This window comes from Sapajus apella, unplaced genomic scaffold (genome assembly GCF_009761245.1).
Source record: "Sapajus apella isolate SASKATOON/1434 unplaced genomic scaffold, GSC_monkey_1.0 scaffold150, whole genome shotgun sequence".
Classification (NCBI taxonomy): Eukaryota; Metazoa; Chordata; class Mammalia; order Primates; family Cebidae; genus Sapajus; species Sapajus apella.
The window spans coordinates 1213306-1233540 of NW_022437090.1; the positions used below are offsets into that span (position 1 = coordinate 1213306).

A 20235-nucleotide genomic window follows, 5' to 3' on the forward strand; every position below is an offset into this window, starting at 1 on the left:
TGTTACCTAGGCTGGAGTGCAATGGCGCGATCTCGGCTCACCGCAACCTCCGCCTCCTGGGTTCAGGCAATTCTCCTGCCTCAGCCTCCTGAGTAGCTGGGATTACAGGCATGCACCACCATGCCCATCTAATTTTTTGTAGTTTTAGTAGAGACGGGGTTTCACTATGTTGACCAGGATGGTCTCTATCTCTTGACCTCGTGATCCACCCGCCTCGGCCTCCCAAAGTGCTGGGATTGCAGGCTTGAGCCACCGCGCCCAGCCATGGATAATTTTTTATTTTTAGTAGAGATTGAGTTTCTCCATGTTGGTCAGATTGGTCTCGAACTCCCAACCTGAGGTGATCCACCTGCCTTGGCCTCCCAAAGTTCTGGGATTATAGGCATGAGCCACTTCGGCTGGCCAGGTTTTTCTGATTTGTTGAAATACTGCCGTTTCCTGGCACCAGCTGAAACCAATTTTAGTGAGGCAGTTTAACAACACCTGACCATCACCTGATGGTTGCCTGACATTCCTAGTTGTGGAGGAGGGGTGTGGTGTGGGCCCTCTACTGCTCTGCTCATGTCTGACTAGCTACCTACTGTAACACTTGGACTATAGTAAGTGTCAGCAAATGCTAGCTGAGATACAGGTACTTATAGCTAGTAAGCGGAAGAAGCACAAAAGAGTCATTCAAATCAATTTCGTAATTCCTAATGGGGCTCATACATGGAGGTTTTATTAATGTGTTAATATAATAATATATCTGGTTGTTTGGTATTTTGTGTATTGGTAAGTACAAAGCAAGTTTGAGACATACATGTGCTTGTATGCATGATGTATGTACATATATTGGCATGTAAATGTAATACTTTTTTAACTTTTAAATTTTAAAATAGATACTCATGGGAAATTACAAAAATAATACAGAGATTCTGTGTATTCTTTACCTGTTCCTTCCTCCCTAATCTTAGTATGTTCTATAGCTGTAATGTAATATTAAAATCAGGAAATTAACATTGGTTCAGTCTACAGGTCTTATATTTCACCAGTTTTTACTTATGTATATATGTGTAGTTTTATATGTGAGTGTGTGTTATGTGTACAGTCTGTAATTTTTATTAACATGTATAGATTCTTGTAGCCACCATTATAGTCAAGATACTGTTTTGTCACCGCTGAGGAAGACTCTTGTGCTTTCTCTTGCCCTCTTCGCCTTTCCTAATGCCAGGCAACCACTAATCTGCTCTCTATCTCTATAATTTTGTCATTTTGGGAATGTTATATACATGTGTCTTAGTCCATTTTGCGCTGCTATCATAGAATACCATAAACCAGGTAATTTATTTATTTATTTTGAGACGGGGTTTCACTCCTGTTACCCAGGCTGGAGTGCAATGGCGTGATCTCGGCTCACCGCAACCTCCGCCTCCTGGGTTCAAGCTATTCTCCTGCCTCAGCCTCCCGAGTAGCTGGGACTACAGGCACGCGCCACCGTGTCCAGCTAATTTTTGTATTTTTAGTAGAGACAGGGTTTCACCATGTTGACCAGGATGGTCTCGATCTCTTGACCTGGTGATCCACCCGCCTTGGCCTCCCAAAGTGCTGGGATTTTAGGCGTGAGCTACCGCGCCCAGCCAAGGTAATTTATAAAGAACAGAAATTTATTTCTTCACAGTTATGAAGACTAGGAAGTCCAAGATTAAGGTGCTGGCCTCTGACAAAGTCTTTGTGGTGTCAACCCATGGCAGAAGGTGGAAGGGCAAGAATGTAAGAGAGAGCAAGAGGGGGCTGACCTCATCTGTTTATAACAAACTCGCTCCTGTGATAACAGCATTAATCCATTCATAAGGGCAAAGACTTTGTGGCCTAATCACCTCTAAAAGATCTCACCTCTACTGTTAGGGTGATTACGTTTCAAACACGCTTCTTGGGGGACACATCCAAACCATAGCAATGTGAAATCATATGGTATATTATCTTTTGAGATTGGCTTTTTTATTTCTTCCAAAAATAAGTGCCTTCTCCCCCACACACACACCTCCTTGCTTTATTGCACTTGTAGGATTCCAGTACTGTGTTGAGTAAGGGTGATGAGAGCTGGTGTCCTTGCCTTGTTTACAGTTCTAGGGGTAAGCATCCAGTGTTTCACCATTACATATGAAGTTAACCGTATGGTTTTTTTGTAGGTACTCTTTATCAAATTGAAAAAATTACCCTCTATTTCTAGTTTGCTGAACACTTTTAAACTTATGAAGGCCTTTTCTACATTATTTGGTATGACCATATGATTTTTCTTTATTAGGCTGTTTTTTGGTAGATTACATTGACTTTTGAATATTGAACCAGGTTGAATTTCTAGAATAAACCCTACTAGGTTGTGGTATGTAATTCTTTTAATATATTTCTTATGTTGATTTGCCACAACTTTTTAAGGATTTTTACATTTATCATGAGGGATATTATCTGTAGTTTTTCTTCTTTTGTGCTCTCTTTTTCTGGTTTTAATATTAAGTAATCCTTACATCAGAGAATTAGTTGGGATGTGTTTCCTCCTCTGTTTTCTGGAACAGATTCTTGTAATACCAATTGGTGTAATTCTTTAATGTTTGGTTAGAATTCACCAATGAAGCCATCTGACCTGGACATTTCTTTTTTGGGAGGTTTTTAACTACAAATTCAATTTCTGTAATGGTTCTGGGACTGTTGCGGTTATCAGTATCAAATGGGGTGAGTTTGGTCGTTTGTGGCTTTTGCGGAATTAGGCCATTTCATCTAAGTTGTGTAGTTTATGTGCATAGCGTTGTTTGTTTAAAAACTGTGTTTTTAATGTCTTTGGAACCTCTGGTGGCATCCCCTTTCATTCTTATTGGTAACTTGTGTTTTTCCTTTTTTAAAATCAGCTTTTCTAAAGACTTATCAATTTTATTTTATTTTATTTTTTTTTTTTTTGGGACGGAGTTTTGCTCTTGTTACCCAGGCTGGAGTGCAATGGCGCGATCTCGGCTCACCGCAACCTCCGCCTCCTAGGTTCAGGCAATTCTCCTGCCTCAGCCTCCTGAGTAGCTGGGATTACAGGCACGCACCACCATGCCCAGCTGATTTTTGTATTTTTAGTAGAGACGGGGTTTCACCATGTTGACCAGGATGGTCTCGATCTCTTGACCTCGTGATCCACCCGCCTCGGCCACCCAAAGTGCTGGGATTACAGGCGTGAGCCACCGCGCCTGGCATCAATTTTATTTTTAAAGAAAGCTCTTGGTTTGAATGATTTTTCTCTATTGCTTTTCTGTTTTCAATTTCATTGATTTCTTCTTTTTATTATTTTGCTTGCTTTTGGTTTATTTTGCTCTTCTTGGCTATTAGGAATAATGCTGCTTTCCTGTAAACATTCATGTACAAATTTTTGCTTGAACATCACATATTTTCTTCCATTCTGTGGGTTGTCCATTCACTCTCCTGATAGTGTCCTTCAGTACATAGAAGCTTGTATTTTTGATGAAGTCCAGCCTACCTATTTTTATCTTTTGAGCCTGTGCTTTTGGTGTCATATCTAAGAAACCATTGCTAAATCCAAGGTTGTGGAGATTTCCCCTATGTTTTCTTCTATGAGTTTTCTAGATTATGCTTTTATACTTATACCTTCAATAAATTTTGAGTTGATTTTTGTATATCATGTAAGAGTCTGACGTTACGCTTTTGCATGTGAATTTTTCTCTTGTTCCAGTATCTTTTGTTGAAGAGACTTTTTTCCTATTGAACAGTCTTGGCATCTTTTTTGAAAATGAGTCAGCAATACATGTGACGGTTTAATTCTAGATTCCTAATTCTATCCCATTAAGCTATATGTCTATCCTTACCTAGTACACACTTGTGATTCCTATAATAGCTTTGTGATAAGTTTTGAAATTGGAAAATATGAGTACTCCAATTGGTTCTTTTTCAATATTGTTTTGGCTATTCAGAGTCTCTTTTAATTCCATATAAATTTTAGGACCAGCTTTTCCATTTCTGCAACAACAGAAGGCCATTGGGATTTTCGAAGGGATTGCACTGAATCTATAGATCTCTTTTGACAGTACTGCCATCTGAACAACATTGTCGTCCAAACCATGAACACAGGATGTCTTTCTGTTTATTTAGGTCTTCCGTTTCCACCAACAATATTTTATAGTTTTCTGTCTTACATGACATTGGATAAATATATTCCTAAGTATTTATTCTTTTTGATGCTCTTAGAAATGGAATAATTTTTTATAATTTTCTGTTGGTGTTTTTAAAATTTTCATTTGTCTGCTTGGGTTTAGATCTACAATCTTACTATTTGATTTTAATTTTTTCAAACTATTTTGCATTCTTTTTCTGTCTTATCTTGTCTTCTTTTTATTATTTGTTTCCCTCTCTGTTACTTTGTTAGTTATGCATTCTTCTATTGTTTACCCTAAAAATTATGATATGCACTTTTGACTTATAATAGTCTAATAGAAATTGTTACTTCAACCATTCCCCCATTAGTGATCTTCTGACCCTCCACCTTTTCCACTTTATTACTATGCACGTTAGTTTTACATGTATTTTGTATGTATTTTAAGATGGTGTGGTTTTTTTTGGCACAAAGAGTATTCATTTATATTTTCCCACAGTCATCCCTTTTGTTGCTCTTAATTCATTTTGAATTTCCATGTTAGAGCATATCCCTTTTGTCTAAAGAATTTTCAAGCATTTCTTTTAGTGCGGTTTGCTGATGACTAACTTTTCTGTTTTTTTGTTTTGTTTTTTTTTTGAGACGGAGTTTCGCTCTTGTTACCCAGGCTGGAGTGCAATGGCGCGATCCCGGCTCACCGCAACCTCCGCCTCCTGGGTTCAGGCAGTTCTCCTGCCTCAACCTCCTGAGTAGCTGGGATTACAGGCACGCGCCACCATGCCCAGCTGATTTTTTGTATTTTTAGTAGAGACGGGGTTTCACCGTGTTGACCAGGATGGTCTTGATCTCTTGACCTTGTGATCCACCCACCTCAGCCTCCCAAAGTGCTGGGATTACAGGCGTGAGCCACCGCGCCCGGTCCACTTTTCGGTTTTGTCTATCTAAAAGTGTATTTGCCTTCATTTGTAAATAATATTTTTACTGCCTAGAGAATTATAGATTTGCATTTATTTTCCTTCAGCTTTTTACATAAGCCATCCCATTGTTGCCTGGTTTTCTGAAGTCAACTCTGAAAGTTACTGTCGCTTCCTTGAAGGTAATGTCTCTTTTCCACTGACTGCCCTTAACATATTTTTCTTTGGTTTTCAGTCATTTAATATATGCCTAGCTGAGGTTTTCTTGTATTTATCCTTCCTGCAGTTTGCAGAACTTCTCAAATCTGTAGGTTGTTGTCTTTAATCAGTTTTGAAAAATCCTTACCCATCATCCTTTTATGTATTGCCTCAGCCTCGTTCTTACTTAGCTCTCCTCTTGAGATTGTATTTACATGTGTTGGACCTTTTTTGTGTGTTTTACATGTTTCTTGTGCTCTTTTCTGTATTTTGCGGTCTGTGACCCACTTTCTGTTTGCGTATTTTCTCTTACCTTGTTTTTTGTTTTGCCAGTCCTATCTTTTGATACCGCTAATAAGTCCTTAATTTCAGTAATTATATATTTCAATTATAGAATTTTAATTTGATTCTTATAATAAATTCTGATTTTCTGATGAATTTTTTAATCTTTCATTTTACTGAAGGTGTTAGTCATCATTACATCTTGTGTGTTGGAAAGCTGGATCACCACTTGGAATGCCCAGTAATTTTTACTAAGTGCTAGACATTATAAAATATTAGTGAGGTTCCAGGTACGTTATATTACTGTAGAAAAGATTAATCCTCTTTTCTGCTTAGTAGATAAATGGGAAAAGATCAGTTTATTTTTATTTATTTATTTAGAGACAGGATCTCACTCTGTCTCCCAGGCTGAATACTTGGTGATCATAGCTCACTGCAGCCTCAGTCATAGCTTACTGCAGCCTTGAGCTACTGGGCTAAAGTGGTCCTCCTGCCTCTGCCACCCAAGTAGCTGAGACTACAGGCATATGCCACCATGCCTGGCTATTTTTTTTTTTTTTTTTTTTTTTTTTTTTTAAGTAGAAACAGTTTTCCTGTTTTGCCTAGGCTGATCTGAAACTCCTGAGCTCAGGTGATCCTCCTGTCTTGGCCTCCCAGAATGCTCAGATTATAGCCATGAGCCACTGTGTCCGGCCACTAGATCACTTTAATTCAGTCAGGAACTGAGCTGAGTAGACGCTACATTGCAGTGTTGTTAAGTCCCTCCCTCTGATTTGTCTCTGCTGCTAGGATGTTAGTCTTTCAGTACTTCTCAGCTGAAAGTCTGTTATGTTGAGTTGCTCTGCAGGGGTTGAACTGTGATTCATGTCTCTTCAGACTGATAAGATTGCCAAAATCTCTACTCTGTTCTTCAGAGGCTTTCTGCCTAGCTTCTTAGCGTCCTTCCCTGTGTAGCTTTAGAATTTACAATTACACAGAGAGAAAACTGCCCCTGTGTAAGGCTCAGTCCTTCCCACTTCTCACTTAGATCTTGTTTCTTTCGTTTCCAATTTTGTCTCTATAGCCTCGCAAGACCACCTACAGCTCTGCTGGTCTCTCAGGTTCTCCAGCACAGCCTAAGCAAAGCTTGATTCCTAGCCTCTTGTCTTACACCCGGTTCAGCAAATGCCTCCGTGGAAAAGTGGCCTGTATATATCAGGCTACTTGTTTGTGCTTTCCTGCTATTTGAATTCTTATTTCTTCCAAAGTTCCTTAGCAGTTCTCCAATGGCTTTAAGTAGATAACTTAAAACTTTTTTTCTCTTTAAGTTGTTCTTGATGGAAACATTGGCCTAATACAGAGTACTCTATCTTTCTTAGAAATGAAAGTCACATATAGTTTATTGTTATATATCAGTTATTACATTCTTTTTATAGTTCTTTGAAACCAGTTTCTTTAAGTGACTCTTGATCTTCTAATTGTATTATGTATAGGAGGCTTCTGGAAAATAATATACATCAAGGTAGAAACAAATTGATTGATGCATCCACATTAGGAAGGCCTGGTGGTGAAAATATCTCTAACCAGTTCAAAATCAGTAATGACTCAAACTATTATATAAATAAATGGGGAAAATATTCCATAGTCAAAAGCCCAGATGCACATCCTTTGGGATATTTTATCTGTTCCTGTGGTTGTAATGATTATTTTACTGTGGTTTTATGTTTGGGGCTACTATTTTTTTTTTTTCCTTAATGTTAGCTTACAGCATGAGCTTTGTTTTATCATATGATTTCACACTATAAAGAACTCTTTTTAAAATGTTTTGTAAAATGTAAAAAAGGCCTGGTGGCTTACACTTGTAATCCCAGCACTTTGGACAGCTGAGGTGGACAGGAGTTTGGGACCACCAGCTTGGACAGCATGGCAAGACCCTGTCTTTAAAAAAAAATACAAAAATTAGCCAGTTGTGGTGGTGTGTGCCTGTGAGCTACTCAAGAGGCTGAGGTGGGAAAATTGCTTGAGCCTAGGAGGCAGAGGTCTTGTCCCTGCAGTCCAGCCTGGGTGACAGAGCAAGAAAGACCCTGAAAAAAAAAAAAAAAAATTTGAAACCAAAATGGGAGACCTTCTCCCACCTTCAATGCCTAAATTACTACTATGTTATTACTTACCTTTCTCTCCTTTTCTCTTTTTTTCTCCTATTACTTGTTGTCCTCTCTCTCCTGTAGACAAAAGTTAATTGAAGATTTAGAAATTGAAATACTTAAAAGAGTCCGGGTATGGTGGCTCATGCCTATAATCCCAGCACTTTGGGAGGCCAAGGCTGGTGGATCACTTGAGATCAGGAATGTGAGAGCTGCCTGGCCAACATAGTGAAACCCTGTCTCTACTGAAAATACAAAAAATTATCCGGCCGTGGTGGTGCATGCCTGTAATCCCAGCTGCTTAGGAGGCTGAGGCAGGAGAATTGCTTGAACATGGGAGATAGAGGTTGCAGTGAGCCAAGATCACACCACTGTACTCCAGCCTGGGCGACAGAGCCAGGCTCCATCTCAAAAAAAAAAGGAATACTTAAAAGAAGAAAACTAAAATTTCTTGTAACCCTGTCACCAATAGTACCACACTTTTGAACACTTGATGCACGTCTTTTGTGGATTTATTCTTTGTAAAATGGATATTGTCAGTGGTTCTCAACCCTGCTTCTTCATTAATATTGCCTATAATACCTAAAATATACATATAGATTCTCAGATACACCTCACATTTAACTAAATTAGAGTCTTCAAGGGTAGGTAGGGCTGGGACATTTTATTGAAAAAAACTAAAAACTCCCCTTCAGAAAATTTAATAACACTCAGAATTTTCCTTTAATGAAAGAGAATGTTGCAGTATTATTCAAAGCTTTAACATGTTTACAGCTTTTTAACTAACTATTCACTTTTAACTTTTCCCTAGCCATTCCACCCTATGGTGAATCTGGATTGTTCTCGGGATTTCCGGCCTTTTCTTTGTGCTCTCTATGCTCCTATTTGTATGGAATATGGACGTGTCACACTTCCCTGTCGTAGGCTGTGTCAGCGGGCTTACAGTGAGTGCTCGAAGCTCATGGAGATGTTTGGTGTTCCTTGGCCTGAAGACATGGAATGCAGTAGGTGCGAAAATCATAGATTTTTATGCATCATTTCTTATGTTGCAATATGTTTAAAATTACTTGTCTTCTTTTCTACCTGTTTTGAAAAAAACTTTTTGAAGTGTACATATTAGTCATTAATTTTGAACAGCAATTTTATGGCCTCAGAATTGTTTGTTTGCTTATACATTTGAAAGCAGTAAATGAAAAACAAAACATTTCTGTGAAGAAGTTTTTTAGACTTAAGAATTACGTAATCAAGACAGTTGATTTTTCCTCCTTTAAAACCTTTTTTCTGATTATGAAAATAGTGCTATTTGTGAAAAATTATACAGAGAAGAAAATCATTTATTACTTCATCATTGCAGGGGCTTAAATACCTTTATGATTTAGATGGAGACTTGTAGAATGGTTCTGTCATTTCTTTTTTTTTCTGTCATTTATTAACATACCAAATCCAGAAAATGTCAAATACTCTTCAAATTACATCCATTATATAGACTATAAGCATGTCTTAAAGTTGTGAGGATTTATTTGACATTCTTAAAGTTTCATATGAGTGAGCGTTATTGTTAGTAATAATATTACCACAGAAGGATCTGAAAAAAAGTAATATAATATTTTACCTATTTATATTCTGAACCATTTTAAGGGTAAAGAATAAGGTGAATACTTACATACCTATTATTATCTAGCTTTGCCCAATTTTAACAGTTTATAATATTGGCTTCAGATTTTTTTTTTAAGAAACAATACAGGTACAGTTGAAGGTTTTTCCGTGTTACCCATCTTGAACTCATTATCTTTCCTCCCCAGGAGTGAGATAATCTTTATGTTGAATTTGTTTTAAAATCATTCCCATGTTTGCTTCTATACTCTTAACTATGTATATGCATATCCATAAACAACATAACATTTTTATATGTATCTATGTTTGTATTTGTAGGTTTGGTACATTCCTTTTAATTGCCATAGAGTAGCCAATTGTATTAAGTTATTTAGCCTTCTCCTACTGATGGTCATTTAGATTGTTTCTAGGTTTTTGTTATTATAAGCAACATTCTCTTCTCCTTCATATTTAAAAATAATTTTGTTTGTTATCCAGCAATAGCCCTTGGAGGTAAGTAAAGTGACTGTTACTTGACAGATGGAGAGACTTAGAGACTTAAGAAATAATAAATCATGTATAGTAAGTCCTCTCTTAATGTTGTTGATAGGTTCTTGGAAAATGTGACTTTAAGCAAAGTGACATTTAATGAAACCAATTTGTTTTCTTTTCTCTTTTCTTTTTTTTTTTTTTTTTGAGATGGAATCTCACTCTGTCACCCAGACTGGAGTGCCGTGGCATGATCTTGGCTCGCTGCAACCTTCATCTCCCAGGTTCAAGCGATTCTCCTGCTTTAGCCTCATGGATACCAGTTTGTTTTCTTATAAACATTGTAACAAAATGACATTGAAAAAGCAGTGTTATTTAAGGATCTGCTATATGTTGTCTTGCTTGAAGTCACTGTTCATAAGAACCTATATTAAATGAGGACTACCATTTTAGCTTCTTGTAGTCAGTTCATTAATGTTCTGCTTTCTCATATTTGCCTATTTCCCACCTATTTGGCCTGCCCTTTTGTTGAGCCCCATCTAACCATTCATCTCTTCTCTCTCCAGACACCTGGAAGTGTTTCTAGTCTCTCTTTTAGAAGTCTGTAAATTGTTGTAAAACAATAATGAATTGCCTGGGCAGGAACTCTGTTTTGTTTCTTGTATTTAATACCTATTGTTTAGATGTCTTTTTGTTTTAATAGCTTATATATCAGCATAGAAATCTCATAATCTTTATTTAAAAAAATTTTTTTGATAGGATTAAACCTATTTTATGTCTTCATTATACCCTGAGATTACCTAACTTTGAAATCTTAAAATCTGACAAAGGGAACTTTCATAGCAACCTTTTATTTTTCCATAGCTCTCAGACTTTTGTGCCTACTATACTGGTTGCCTTGGTTATTTGTGCTGCTATAACAAAATAGCACAGACTAGATAAGTTATAAATAATAGAAATTTATTTCTCACAGTTTGGAGGCTGGAGAGTCTAAGATCAAGGCACAGGCAGGTTGTGTTTCTAGTGAGGGCTGCTCTCTGCTTCCAACATGGCACCTTGTTGCTGCATCCTCCATTGGGTAGGAGCACTGTATCCTCATGTGCCAGGAGAGCAAGAGGGGCAAGTTCACTCTGCAGCCTCTTGTATAAGCATATTAATCCCTTAATCATCCCGAAGACCCCACCTTATTTTTCTTTTTTGGAGATAAGGTCGCACTCTATTTCGAGACTGTAGTGCGGGGGCACAATCATAGCTCACTACAGCCTCAAACTCCTGGGCTCAATCAGTCCTCCTGCCTGAGCCTCCCAGGTAGCTGGGATTACATGTGCATGCCACCCTATCTAGCTAATTTAGAAAAAAAATTTTGTAGAGATGGGGTCATGCTTCGTTGCCCAGGTAGGTTGCGAACTCCTGGCCTTAAGCAGTCCTCCCGCCTTGGCCTCCTAAAGTGCTGGGATTGCAAGCTGAGCCACTGCACTTGGCCAGGCTCCACCTCTGAATACCACCGCAGTGAGGATTGTTTCATGAATATTCATGTCCTCCAAAGTTCCTGTATTGGAAACTTAATTCTCAGTGCACCAGTATTGGGAGGTGAGACCTTTAAGAGATCATGAGGACTCTGCCCTCATGAATGGATTAATGCCGTGATCTCAGGAGTGTATTAGTTATTGTGGGAGTGGGTTCCTGATAAAAGGATGAGTTTGACCCCTCCCTCCCTGTCCCCCCATGCTTTCTTGCCCTTTTGTCATGGGATCATGCACCAAGGAGCCCCTTCCCAGATGTACGCCCCTTGACTTTGGACTTCCCAGCCTCTAGAGCTGTAAGAAATAAATCTCGGGTTTTTATAAATTACCCGGTCTCAGGTATTCTGTCATAGCAGAATGGACTAACACAGCACCTGTTCTAAAAATTCATGGACACTCCCAGAATTTTTATCTTTTTATCCTAAATAGGGCCTTCCTGATCTCATTTATTTCTTTCTTTAGCGTAAATGTTGTAGTCTATCATTTGAAATAACATGTTTGATAGCAGTTTCAACTCATTCTTCCTACTATACTAATTTAGACCTCCAAATAGACTGATTAATTTCTTACAAATGAATTATGCTATTTATTTAATGATTCTGAAATCAAAGCAGTTGTATTTTCTGTTTGTAATCACTTGTCTTGGTCAGAAAAAATTCTGTTCATTTTCCTCAGCACTTGTGCCAAATCTGTATCACTCACTTTAAACTTGTATCTCACCTTTATTTCCTTCAACCTCAGCTTGTCCTCCTTTCCTGAAAATGATTCAGTCCATTATGTGATCTGTTATTTCTCAAATCGATCCTTCTCAGTTTCCTTCTTGGATCCTCCTCTTCTTTCTGCCCTTGAATAATGGTGCTTACCAGAGTTCAGTTCCAGTTCACTGATTCTACTGCTTTCCCGAGATAATCTCATCTCACTGATTTTAACTTTTATTTATATACCGAAGACTCCTAAATCTAAATCTGTAGCCTCTCCCTGCAAAGCTCAAAACCTGCATATATCCAGCAAGTGTTAAAAATATTTTAACCTATATCCAGTAGCCATTGGAAATCCTGGCCTCAGTTTGTCTCAGCAACCTCAATTTTGGCATATGTAAAATTGATTTTATTTCCTTGCTCACTTTTTTATTCCCTTCAAGTTATCTTCTGTTCCTTCTTCATTGATCTTAACTGCCACATCCAAGTTATGCATTTTATTGCTTTTCATTAACTAATTTCTTATCTGTATCGTTATCGCTGCCTTATTTGACTTTTCATTTTGGCACAGCTGGTATCCCTGCCCCCATTTTTGCCTAGCTCAAGTCTGTCTTTTACACTGCTCCTGGTTATCTTTCTGATTACTTGGTTTAGGGTTATATGAATATATTCACTCAATATTCATTAGGTCCGCAATTGTCAATTGAATGTCTTTGGTGTGCTAGGCACTATTCTAGGCACTATTCTGCTGAAGTTGAGCAGTGGGCAAAATAGAGTTCCTTTTCTTATGGAGTGAAAACTCCAGTGGTGGTGGTAAATAAATGGACAAAGTCAGATGAAAATGAATGCTAATAAGAACAAATGCAGCAGGCGATAGGGATACAATATAGGAGAGCAAAGCGATTCTATTTTCTGTAGAGTCCTTGGAGAAGGCCTTTTTGATATGGAGGCTTTGCACCAGGGACTTGAATGAAGTGAGAAAACAAATGATGATACTTGGGGGCAGTCTAGGCAGAGGAAACAGAGCATCAAGTACAGAGACTCTGGAATGGAAGCATGCTTCATAAATTCACAGAACAGCAGGAGACCAAAGTGGTTGGAGCCAAGTGAGGGAGGCAGAATGGAAGGAAATAAGATGAGAAAAGTACTGGTGCTGAGGTTCTTTGTAGCTCTAGTAGGGAATTTGGATTTGACTCTGAGATGAGAAGCTATTAGAGGGTTTTAAGCAGAAGAGGCATGATCACGAACACAGAAGCAACATGTCTTTAAAGGATTACTTTGACTGTTGTGTGGAAGTGGAGAGCAGTTGGAGGCACCTGTAGAAGTCCAGTGAAGAAATATTGATGGCTCAGACTGGGCACCAGTAGGGGAGGAAATGAGAAGAGGTTGGTTTCTTGATACATCACAAAGTAGAATCACAGGAAATGCTGGTAGATTGTGATGTGTATGTGAAAGATAAGGTGAGCAGCTAGAGGTATAGAATAACCACTTAATGGAAATGGGGAAACCTGAGGAGTAGAAGTCAAGAATTTGTTTTCAGAAGATTTGAAGATTGAGGGGCCTATGTGATATCTAAGTGCATATGTTGAGTTGGCAGTTAGATATGCAAGTATATCTATAGATATATTAGTATTGTATAACATGGGAAATATGTAGTGTTTGCATGGCTTTAAATTGTATATTAATACACACACACACACACACATATTTCTGCAACATGCTTACCTCTGCAGTCTCTTCTCCTGCCACAAGTCGTAAACACTTTATGTTCCAGCAATACCAAACACACCCTATTTGAATGTCTATGCCTATGCTTGTATTTGCTTATTAGATTGCCAGTTGGCATACTGCCAATACTGATTTAAAATCCAGTATTGGGGGACTTATTCTGTGAAGTCTTTCATCACTCCTTCCCCTTAAGTAATTAATCCTTGTCTTTATCATTTTTGTACCTTATATAGATTTTAATTGCTAGCAGAGTGTCACACTGCTATATTTTGTGTATGCTGTGTTTATAAATATGTGTCTCCTTCTGGATTTAAGGGTAGTGATCCTGTATTTTTATCTTTTTAGCTTCTGACATACTCAGGGTTCCAATAAATACTTGAATGCAATACATTCTGTCATTTGGCTTTATAATTCTCTGTCAAGAAAATGGTTTGTATTAGAAAATTAAAAAGATTTGAAGATATCCATCAGCTACAGCATAAGGTTATGTTTGTGTCTGGTAAACTTAATGCACTCTATGCTCCTAGTTTCTAAGAAACTGTTCGATGCATATAAAACAGTAAACAGCTAGTTACTGGACTCTAAAGTCTTAGAAACAGGTATTGGCAAAAAAAAAAAAAAAATTGAAGAGGAAGACAGTGGTCTCCTTAGTTGCATAAATGTCTGCAACACAACCTTGTTTTCTTTGTCTGGAGGCTATCATACTTTCTCAAGACATACAACTAGCATTTTTTGCTTAACTGTCGAAAATCTAGTTGTATGAACCACAAGCAAGATATCACCATTTACTTTATTTCTACATCATGTTACATTTGCTCTCCAGGAATAAATTAGGTTGTCAATGCCAAATTTGGAAATCCAAATTGTTAGATCATGGTAGATTTCCCTGTAAATAAAAATAGTTCTCATCTTGTTTTGTTTTTTAGGTTCCCAGATTGTGACGAGCCATATCCTCGACTTGTAGATCTGAATTTAGCTGGAGAACCAACTGAAGGAACCCCAGTGGCAGTGCAGAGAGACTATGGTTTTTGGTGTCCCCGAGAGTTAAAAATTGATCCTGATCTGGGTTATTCTTTTCTGCACGTGCGTGATTGTTCACCTCCTTGTCCAAATATGTACTTTAGGAGAGAAGAACTGTCATTTGCTCGCTATTTCATAGGATTGATTTCAATCATTTGCCTCTCTGCCACGTTGTTTACTTTTTTAACTTTTTTGATTGATGTCACAAGATTCCGTTACCCTGAAAGGCCTATTATATTTTATGCAGTCTGCTACATGATGGTATCATTAATTTTCTTCATTGGATTTTTGCTAGAGGATCGAGTAGCCTGCAATGCATCCATCCCTGCACAATATAAGGCTTCCACAGTGACACAAGGATCTCATAATAAAGCCTGTACCATGCTTTTTATGGTACTCTATTTTTTTACTATGGCTGGCAGTGTATGGTGGGTAATTCTTACCATCACATGGTTTTTAGCAGCTGTGCCAAAGTGGGGTAGTGAAGCTATTGAGAAGAAAGCATTGCTGTTTCATGCCAGTGCATGGGGCATCCCCGGAACTCTAACTATCATCCTTTTAGCGATGAATAAAATTGAAGGTGACAATATCAGTGGCGTGTGTTTTGTTGGCCTCTACGATGTTGATGCATTGAGATATTTTGTTCTTGCTCCCCTCTGCCTGTATGTGGTAGTTGGGGTTTCTCTACTCTTAGCTGGCATTATATCCCTAAATAGAGTTCGAATTGAGATTCCATTAGAAAAGGAGAACCAAGATAAATTAGTGAAGTTTATGATCCGGATTGGTGTTTTCAGCATTCTTTATCTCGTACCACTCTTGGTTGTAATTGGCTGCTACTTTTATGAGCAAGCTTACCGTGGCATCTGGGAAACAACGTGGATACAAGAACGCTGCAGAGAATATCACATTCCATGTCCGTATCAGGTAAGGGAAACCTTGTTACAAATTTCAGAATGTGTGATAATGAAACAAACATATTACTATAATGAGTTAATATCAGCTGTTTTTTTGAAACCTGATGAACCTTCAGCTTGTACGTTGACATTTTAAGGGGAAGATAACAAATATGTTATAGTAAATATGTAATACATAGACATCTTCATTTTAAAAGGTGACTTACAAATCTACACTATGAGCTTTTAAGCAGTGTACTTCCATTGTTGATTTATTTGTTTTTTTCAGAAGTCTACAGGTTTATGGGGGAGAAGCACTTTACCAGCATTTATTAAAACATGCTGTCTTTTTATGGGAATTTTATTGATAGATTAGAAGTTAATTGTTTTATTAACAGCAGTTTTGCAAAAATAACAAGATGCAATTATAAAAACTCTTAATGGTCTTGATTTTTCTTCTTTGCATACTGAATATTTTGTGATTTCTTTTTGAGTTTAAAGAGTTCAGAGTCTCTGGTAGTCTTAGAATTACGGAATTTCAAAACTGGAAAGAACTTTAGAGATCATTTATTCAGATTCCCTCTATAATGTAGAGTTCTTAAACATCTAGTATTTTATTTGAAGCTTTGCAGCGTTACTTGCTCATGAGTAGTAAATGAACAGCTGGGATTTAGTCTTAGATAAATGTAGTCAAGGAAAATAGATCAGAGGAGTTAGTGCTAAGTATTTTTCTCTCCCATCTTTAGTACTTCTAGACCCTATGTTCCTATTACCCTATCTTCTTATATATATTTATTATTACTATTTAGAGACAGGGCCTTACTAGAATGCAGTGCTGCGATCATAGGTGACTGTAACTTCAAACTCCAGGAGCTCGAGCAATGCTCCTGCCTCAGCCTCCCAATTAGCTAGGATTACAGTTATGCACCACCATGCCCAGATATTTTTTTATTTTTAAGAGATGGAGTTTCACTGTGTTGCCCAGGCTTGTCTCGAACTGCTGGCCTCAAGTGATCTCCCTCATGGACCTCTCCAAATGCTTGTATTGTAGGCGTGAGCCACCATGCTAGCCTCTCTTCTGTCTTTTAAAACAATTTTCCTTCAAAGAGTACTCTAATGTCGTGTCTCCTGTTCATCATTTTCCAGATTTCCTATTACAAAAGTGCACAAGCTACATTTCCATCTCCTCCAACTTTATGTTACTCTAATATTTTTAAATACCTTTATTGAAGTACTTACGTATTACAGAGAACTTTTGTTTACTAGTCTATTTCCCCTACTACCAGACAGTGAACTTCTTTTTTGTTTTTTGAAGACATTCTGTAGATTAGTAGATGATAGTAATGAAAATGTGGGTATACAGATTCAGAAAAGGGGACATTTTTAAGACATGGTAACAGAAATGTACATTTAAGAAATGTAATGGTTACTGCTACAAGGAGTATGGGGTTAGCACATAATAAATGCTGATACATTTTTGATCACTGAGAATGCCAATTTCCTTTATTTTGGTATAAATTATCCTATACAAATGATATTTTATCATTGTATAATATTTGCTACTGATTTTTAAAAAATAAACCAACTTGTAACTTAGAGACTAGAAAAAAATAATAATTGAAATTCCATTCAATTTCTTGCCAGAATTGCTTACTAAAAACTCTAATATGAGTTTTCAGACCTAAAGGTAAATAGTCAAATTTTGTCGCTGAGAGAGATGTTGAATTATATTTTAGGCTTCCCCATGTCAGTTTTCTAGGATTCCAAATTATTATTTTAGGGCTATTGAAGAAATAATGTTTAACAATGAAGTAATGGTCTTAAAAAATATCAAGCCTCAGACATATAAATTAGTAGAATAGTTGGGATGCTGCGTTTTTCAAAACATTCCTAGAATTCTTTTGGCATCTTTAGAAGCAGTTTGTGCTACGCTGAAATATATGTATGTGGGGTGGGGAGGAGGGGATTAATAGTGTTTTTTAAGAAATATTTCCAACATGCAGAGATGAATAACAAATAATAATAATTTAGTTATTAAACTGTAAGCTGGATTAGAAGTCCTAGCTTCCTTTCTTACTATCGTTAATTACTTAGCTTTATAACCTTGGGTGAACTTCACCTCTCACTGCTTCAGTTCCTCATAGCATGAGGATAGTAACAGAATCTGCCTCCTAGGGTTGTTTTTAGGGTTATGCATGTAAGTACTTAGAAGCGTGGCTACTAGTGTATGGCCACCCCATCCTGAATGCTCCCAGTATCTTCTGATCTCGGAAGCTAAGCAGGGTCAGGCCTGGTTAGTACTTGGATGGGAGAAGTGTGGTACTGCATAATAAGTGCTCAAATATTGGCTCTATACTTACTTGCTGTTGCCTATTTATTATTGTTGTTCCTACCATTATTTACATATATACACATGTATAAATATGTTTTTTTTAAAGCCATCCGGTACTAAGCTTTATAAAATGCAATCTTCGGTTCAGACTTTTTTTTTTTTTTTTTTTGGGACGGAGTTTTGCTCTTGTTACCCAGGCTGGAGTGCAATGGCGCGATCTCGGCTCACTGCAACCTCCGCCTCCTGGGTTCAGGCAATTCTCCTGCCTTAGCCTCCTGAGTAGCTGGGATTACAGGCACGTGCCACCATGCCCAGCTAATTTTTTGTATTTTTAGTAGAAACGGGGTTTCACTGTGTTGACCAGGATGGTCTCGATCTCTTGACCTCGTGATCCACCCGCCTCGGCCTCCCAAAGTGCTGGGATTACAGGCTTGAGCCACCGTGCCTGGCCTGGTTCAGACTTTTTAAAGTCATATTATAGATTTAGTTGGAACTTCAGTGTACTCTTCCCTAATCCTGTTCCTCTTACTCACTCCCCAGAGGTAGCCATCATGGTGAATTTGGAGTTGTTCATTCCCATGAAAGCCTATACAATTGTCAATACATAGGTAGTTATAAAAAAAAGTTTGTTTTACCCAGTATATAAATTATATCACACTATACATATATGTCTTTGACTAAATTTTTTAACTCAAGATTTTGTTTTTGAGATGCATTTATGTTAATATTGCAACTCCCATTTTTTAATGTTTCCTTTTGCTAATATAAAGGAAGTTTATAACATGTTTCAAATATATGGAAATGTAGAAAATAGATATCCATGTACTCACAACGCAACTACCTATATCTGTCTGTTTACCCATGTATCTAGTATTAAAAATACACTCCTCTGTTCCTTTCCATATTCCCATTCCTCTTCCATTTCCCTCGCTAGAGAAACCCTTCTCATGCTGTTTTTCATTCTCCTGAATATTTTTATACTGTTGCTGAGTGTTTATGTATCCATAAAATTTGCTGTTAGGCAAGTTTTTAAAATGCATGTAAGTGAGATCATTCTGTAGCTCATTTTTTAACTCAGTTTTATGTTTTTGAGAATATACATGTTGATGTGTGTACTGATAAGGGGAAAATTTGTTTTAACTGCAGTAGAGTATGCTATTGTGTATTTATTCACTCATCTACTGATGAATTATATAGTTGTTTCTAATTTTTTGTTATAAGCCATTTTTCAGTGATTATTCTTGTAACATCATCATTCCTTACATATAAACAAGAGTTTCTATTGGAATTTTTGCATTGTAGGCCATAAACGTCTTGAACTCAAGTGGTTATTTTAATTTATACTCACACCAGAGTATGAATTTCCTCTTTTTCCCCATTTTGGCACTCTCAGGCTTTTAAATTTTTGCCATCCTTTGAAATAATACCTCAATTCTGTAGTAATTTACCTTTCCCTTATTTTATTAGTAAGGTTGAATGTGTTTTGGTATGTTTATTGGCCTTTTGGGGTTTCTCAGTGATTTACTTATTTGTTATCTTTGTCCATTGCTCTCTTAGGTTATTTGCTTTTTACTGTTTAAATATTCTTGGTATTAATTCTTTGTTAGTCATTTGCATTACAGATATTCTGCTTTGTGTCTTGTTTTTTCACTTTATTTGTGCTTTCTTTGTATTTTGTGTTTTAAGATAATCCTTCCCTGTCACTAAAGTCATTAAAATAGCCTACTGTATTTTTTTCTATCAGTTTCTACAATTTGCTTTTTTGATTCATATCTCTAATTCCATAAAATTCATTTTTGTGAATGTCCTAAGGAACATAATTTTATTTTTCCATGTGGACATGTGCTTTCTCCATCTTTTATCAAATATTTCATCTCTCTCCATTGTAATGCAACCTCAGTCATGCTCAAGTTTCATTTGTAGACTCTCTGATTTGTATAAACGTGTCAACTCCACATATTCCCTTCCTTGTTCTTCTTCTTCAAAACTATTTTAGCTATTCTTGGTACTTTGCTCTTCTGTATGAATTTTAGAATCAGTGTCCTTGAAAAACACTCAGGATTTTGATTGAAATTGTTTTTGATTTGTAAATAAATCTGGGGAACATAGCCATTTTTGCAATAGTGAGTTTTAATATATTCTTATTTATTTAAGTTTTATTCATTAAGTTGGTTATTTGTAGGTACAGGCATGCCATTTTAAAAAGTTATTTATTTATTGTGACAAAATCTTGCTGTGTTGCCCAGGTTGGAGTGCAGTGGCACAGTCATAGCTCTCTGTAACCATGAACTCCCAGGCTCAAGTGATCCTCCTGCCCCA

The 20235-nt window shown here is 37.2% G+C and overlaps 1 protein-coding gene across 3 annotated transcripts in view; it reads left to right on the forward strand.

The window, feature by feature from the left end:
* FZD3 (frizzled class receptor 3) overlaps positions 1-20235 on the forward strand; it is a 76258-nt gene that overhangs the window by 22200 nt on the left and 33823 nt on the right. For all 3 annotated transcript variants that reach the window (XM_032265423.1, XM_032265425.1, XM_032265424.1), the window contains 2 exons: positions 8452-8648; positions 14598-15615. In XM_032265423.1, coding sequence (XP_032121314.1) covers positions 8452-8648; positions 14598-15615 — 1215 coding nt within the window. The remainder of the gene's footprint in view (positions 1-8451; positions 8649-14597; positions 15616-20235) is intronic.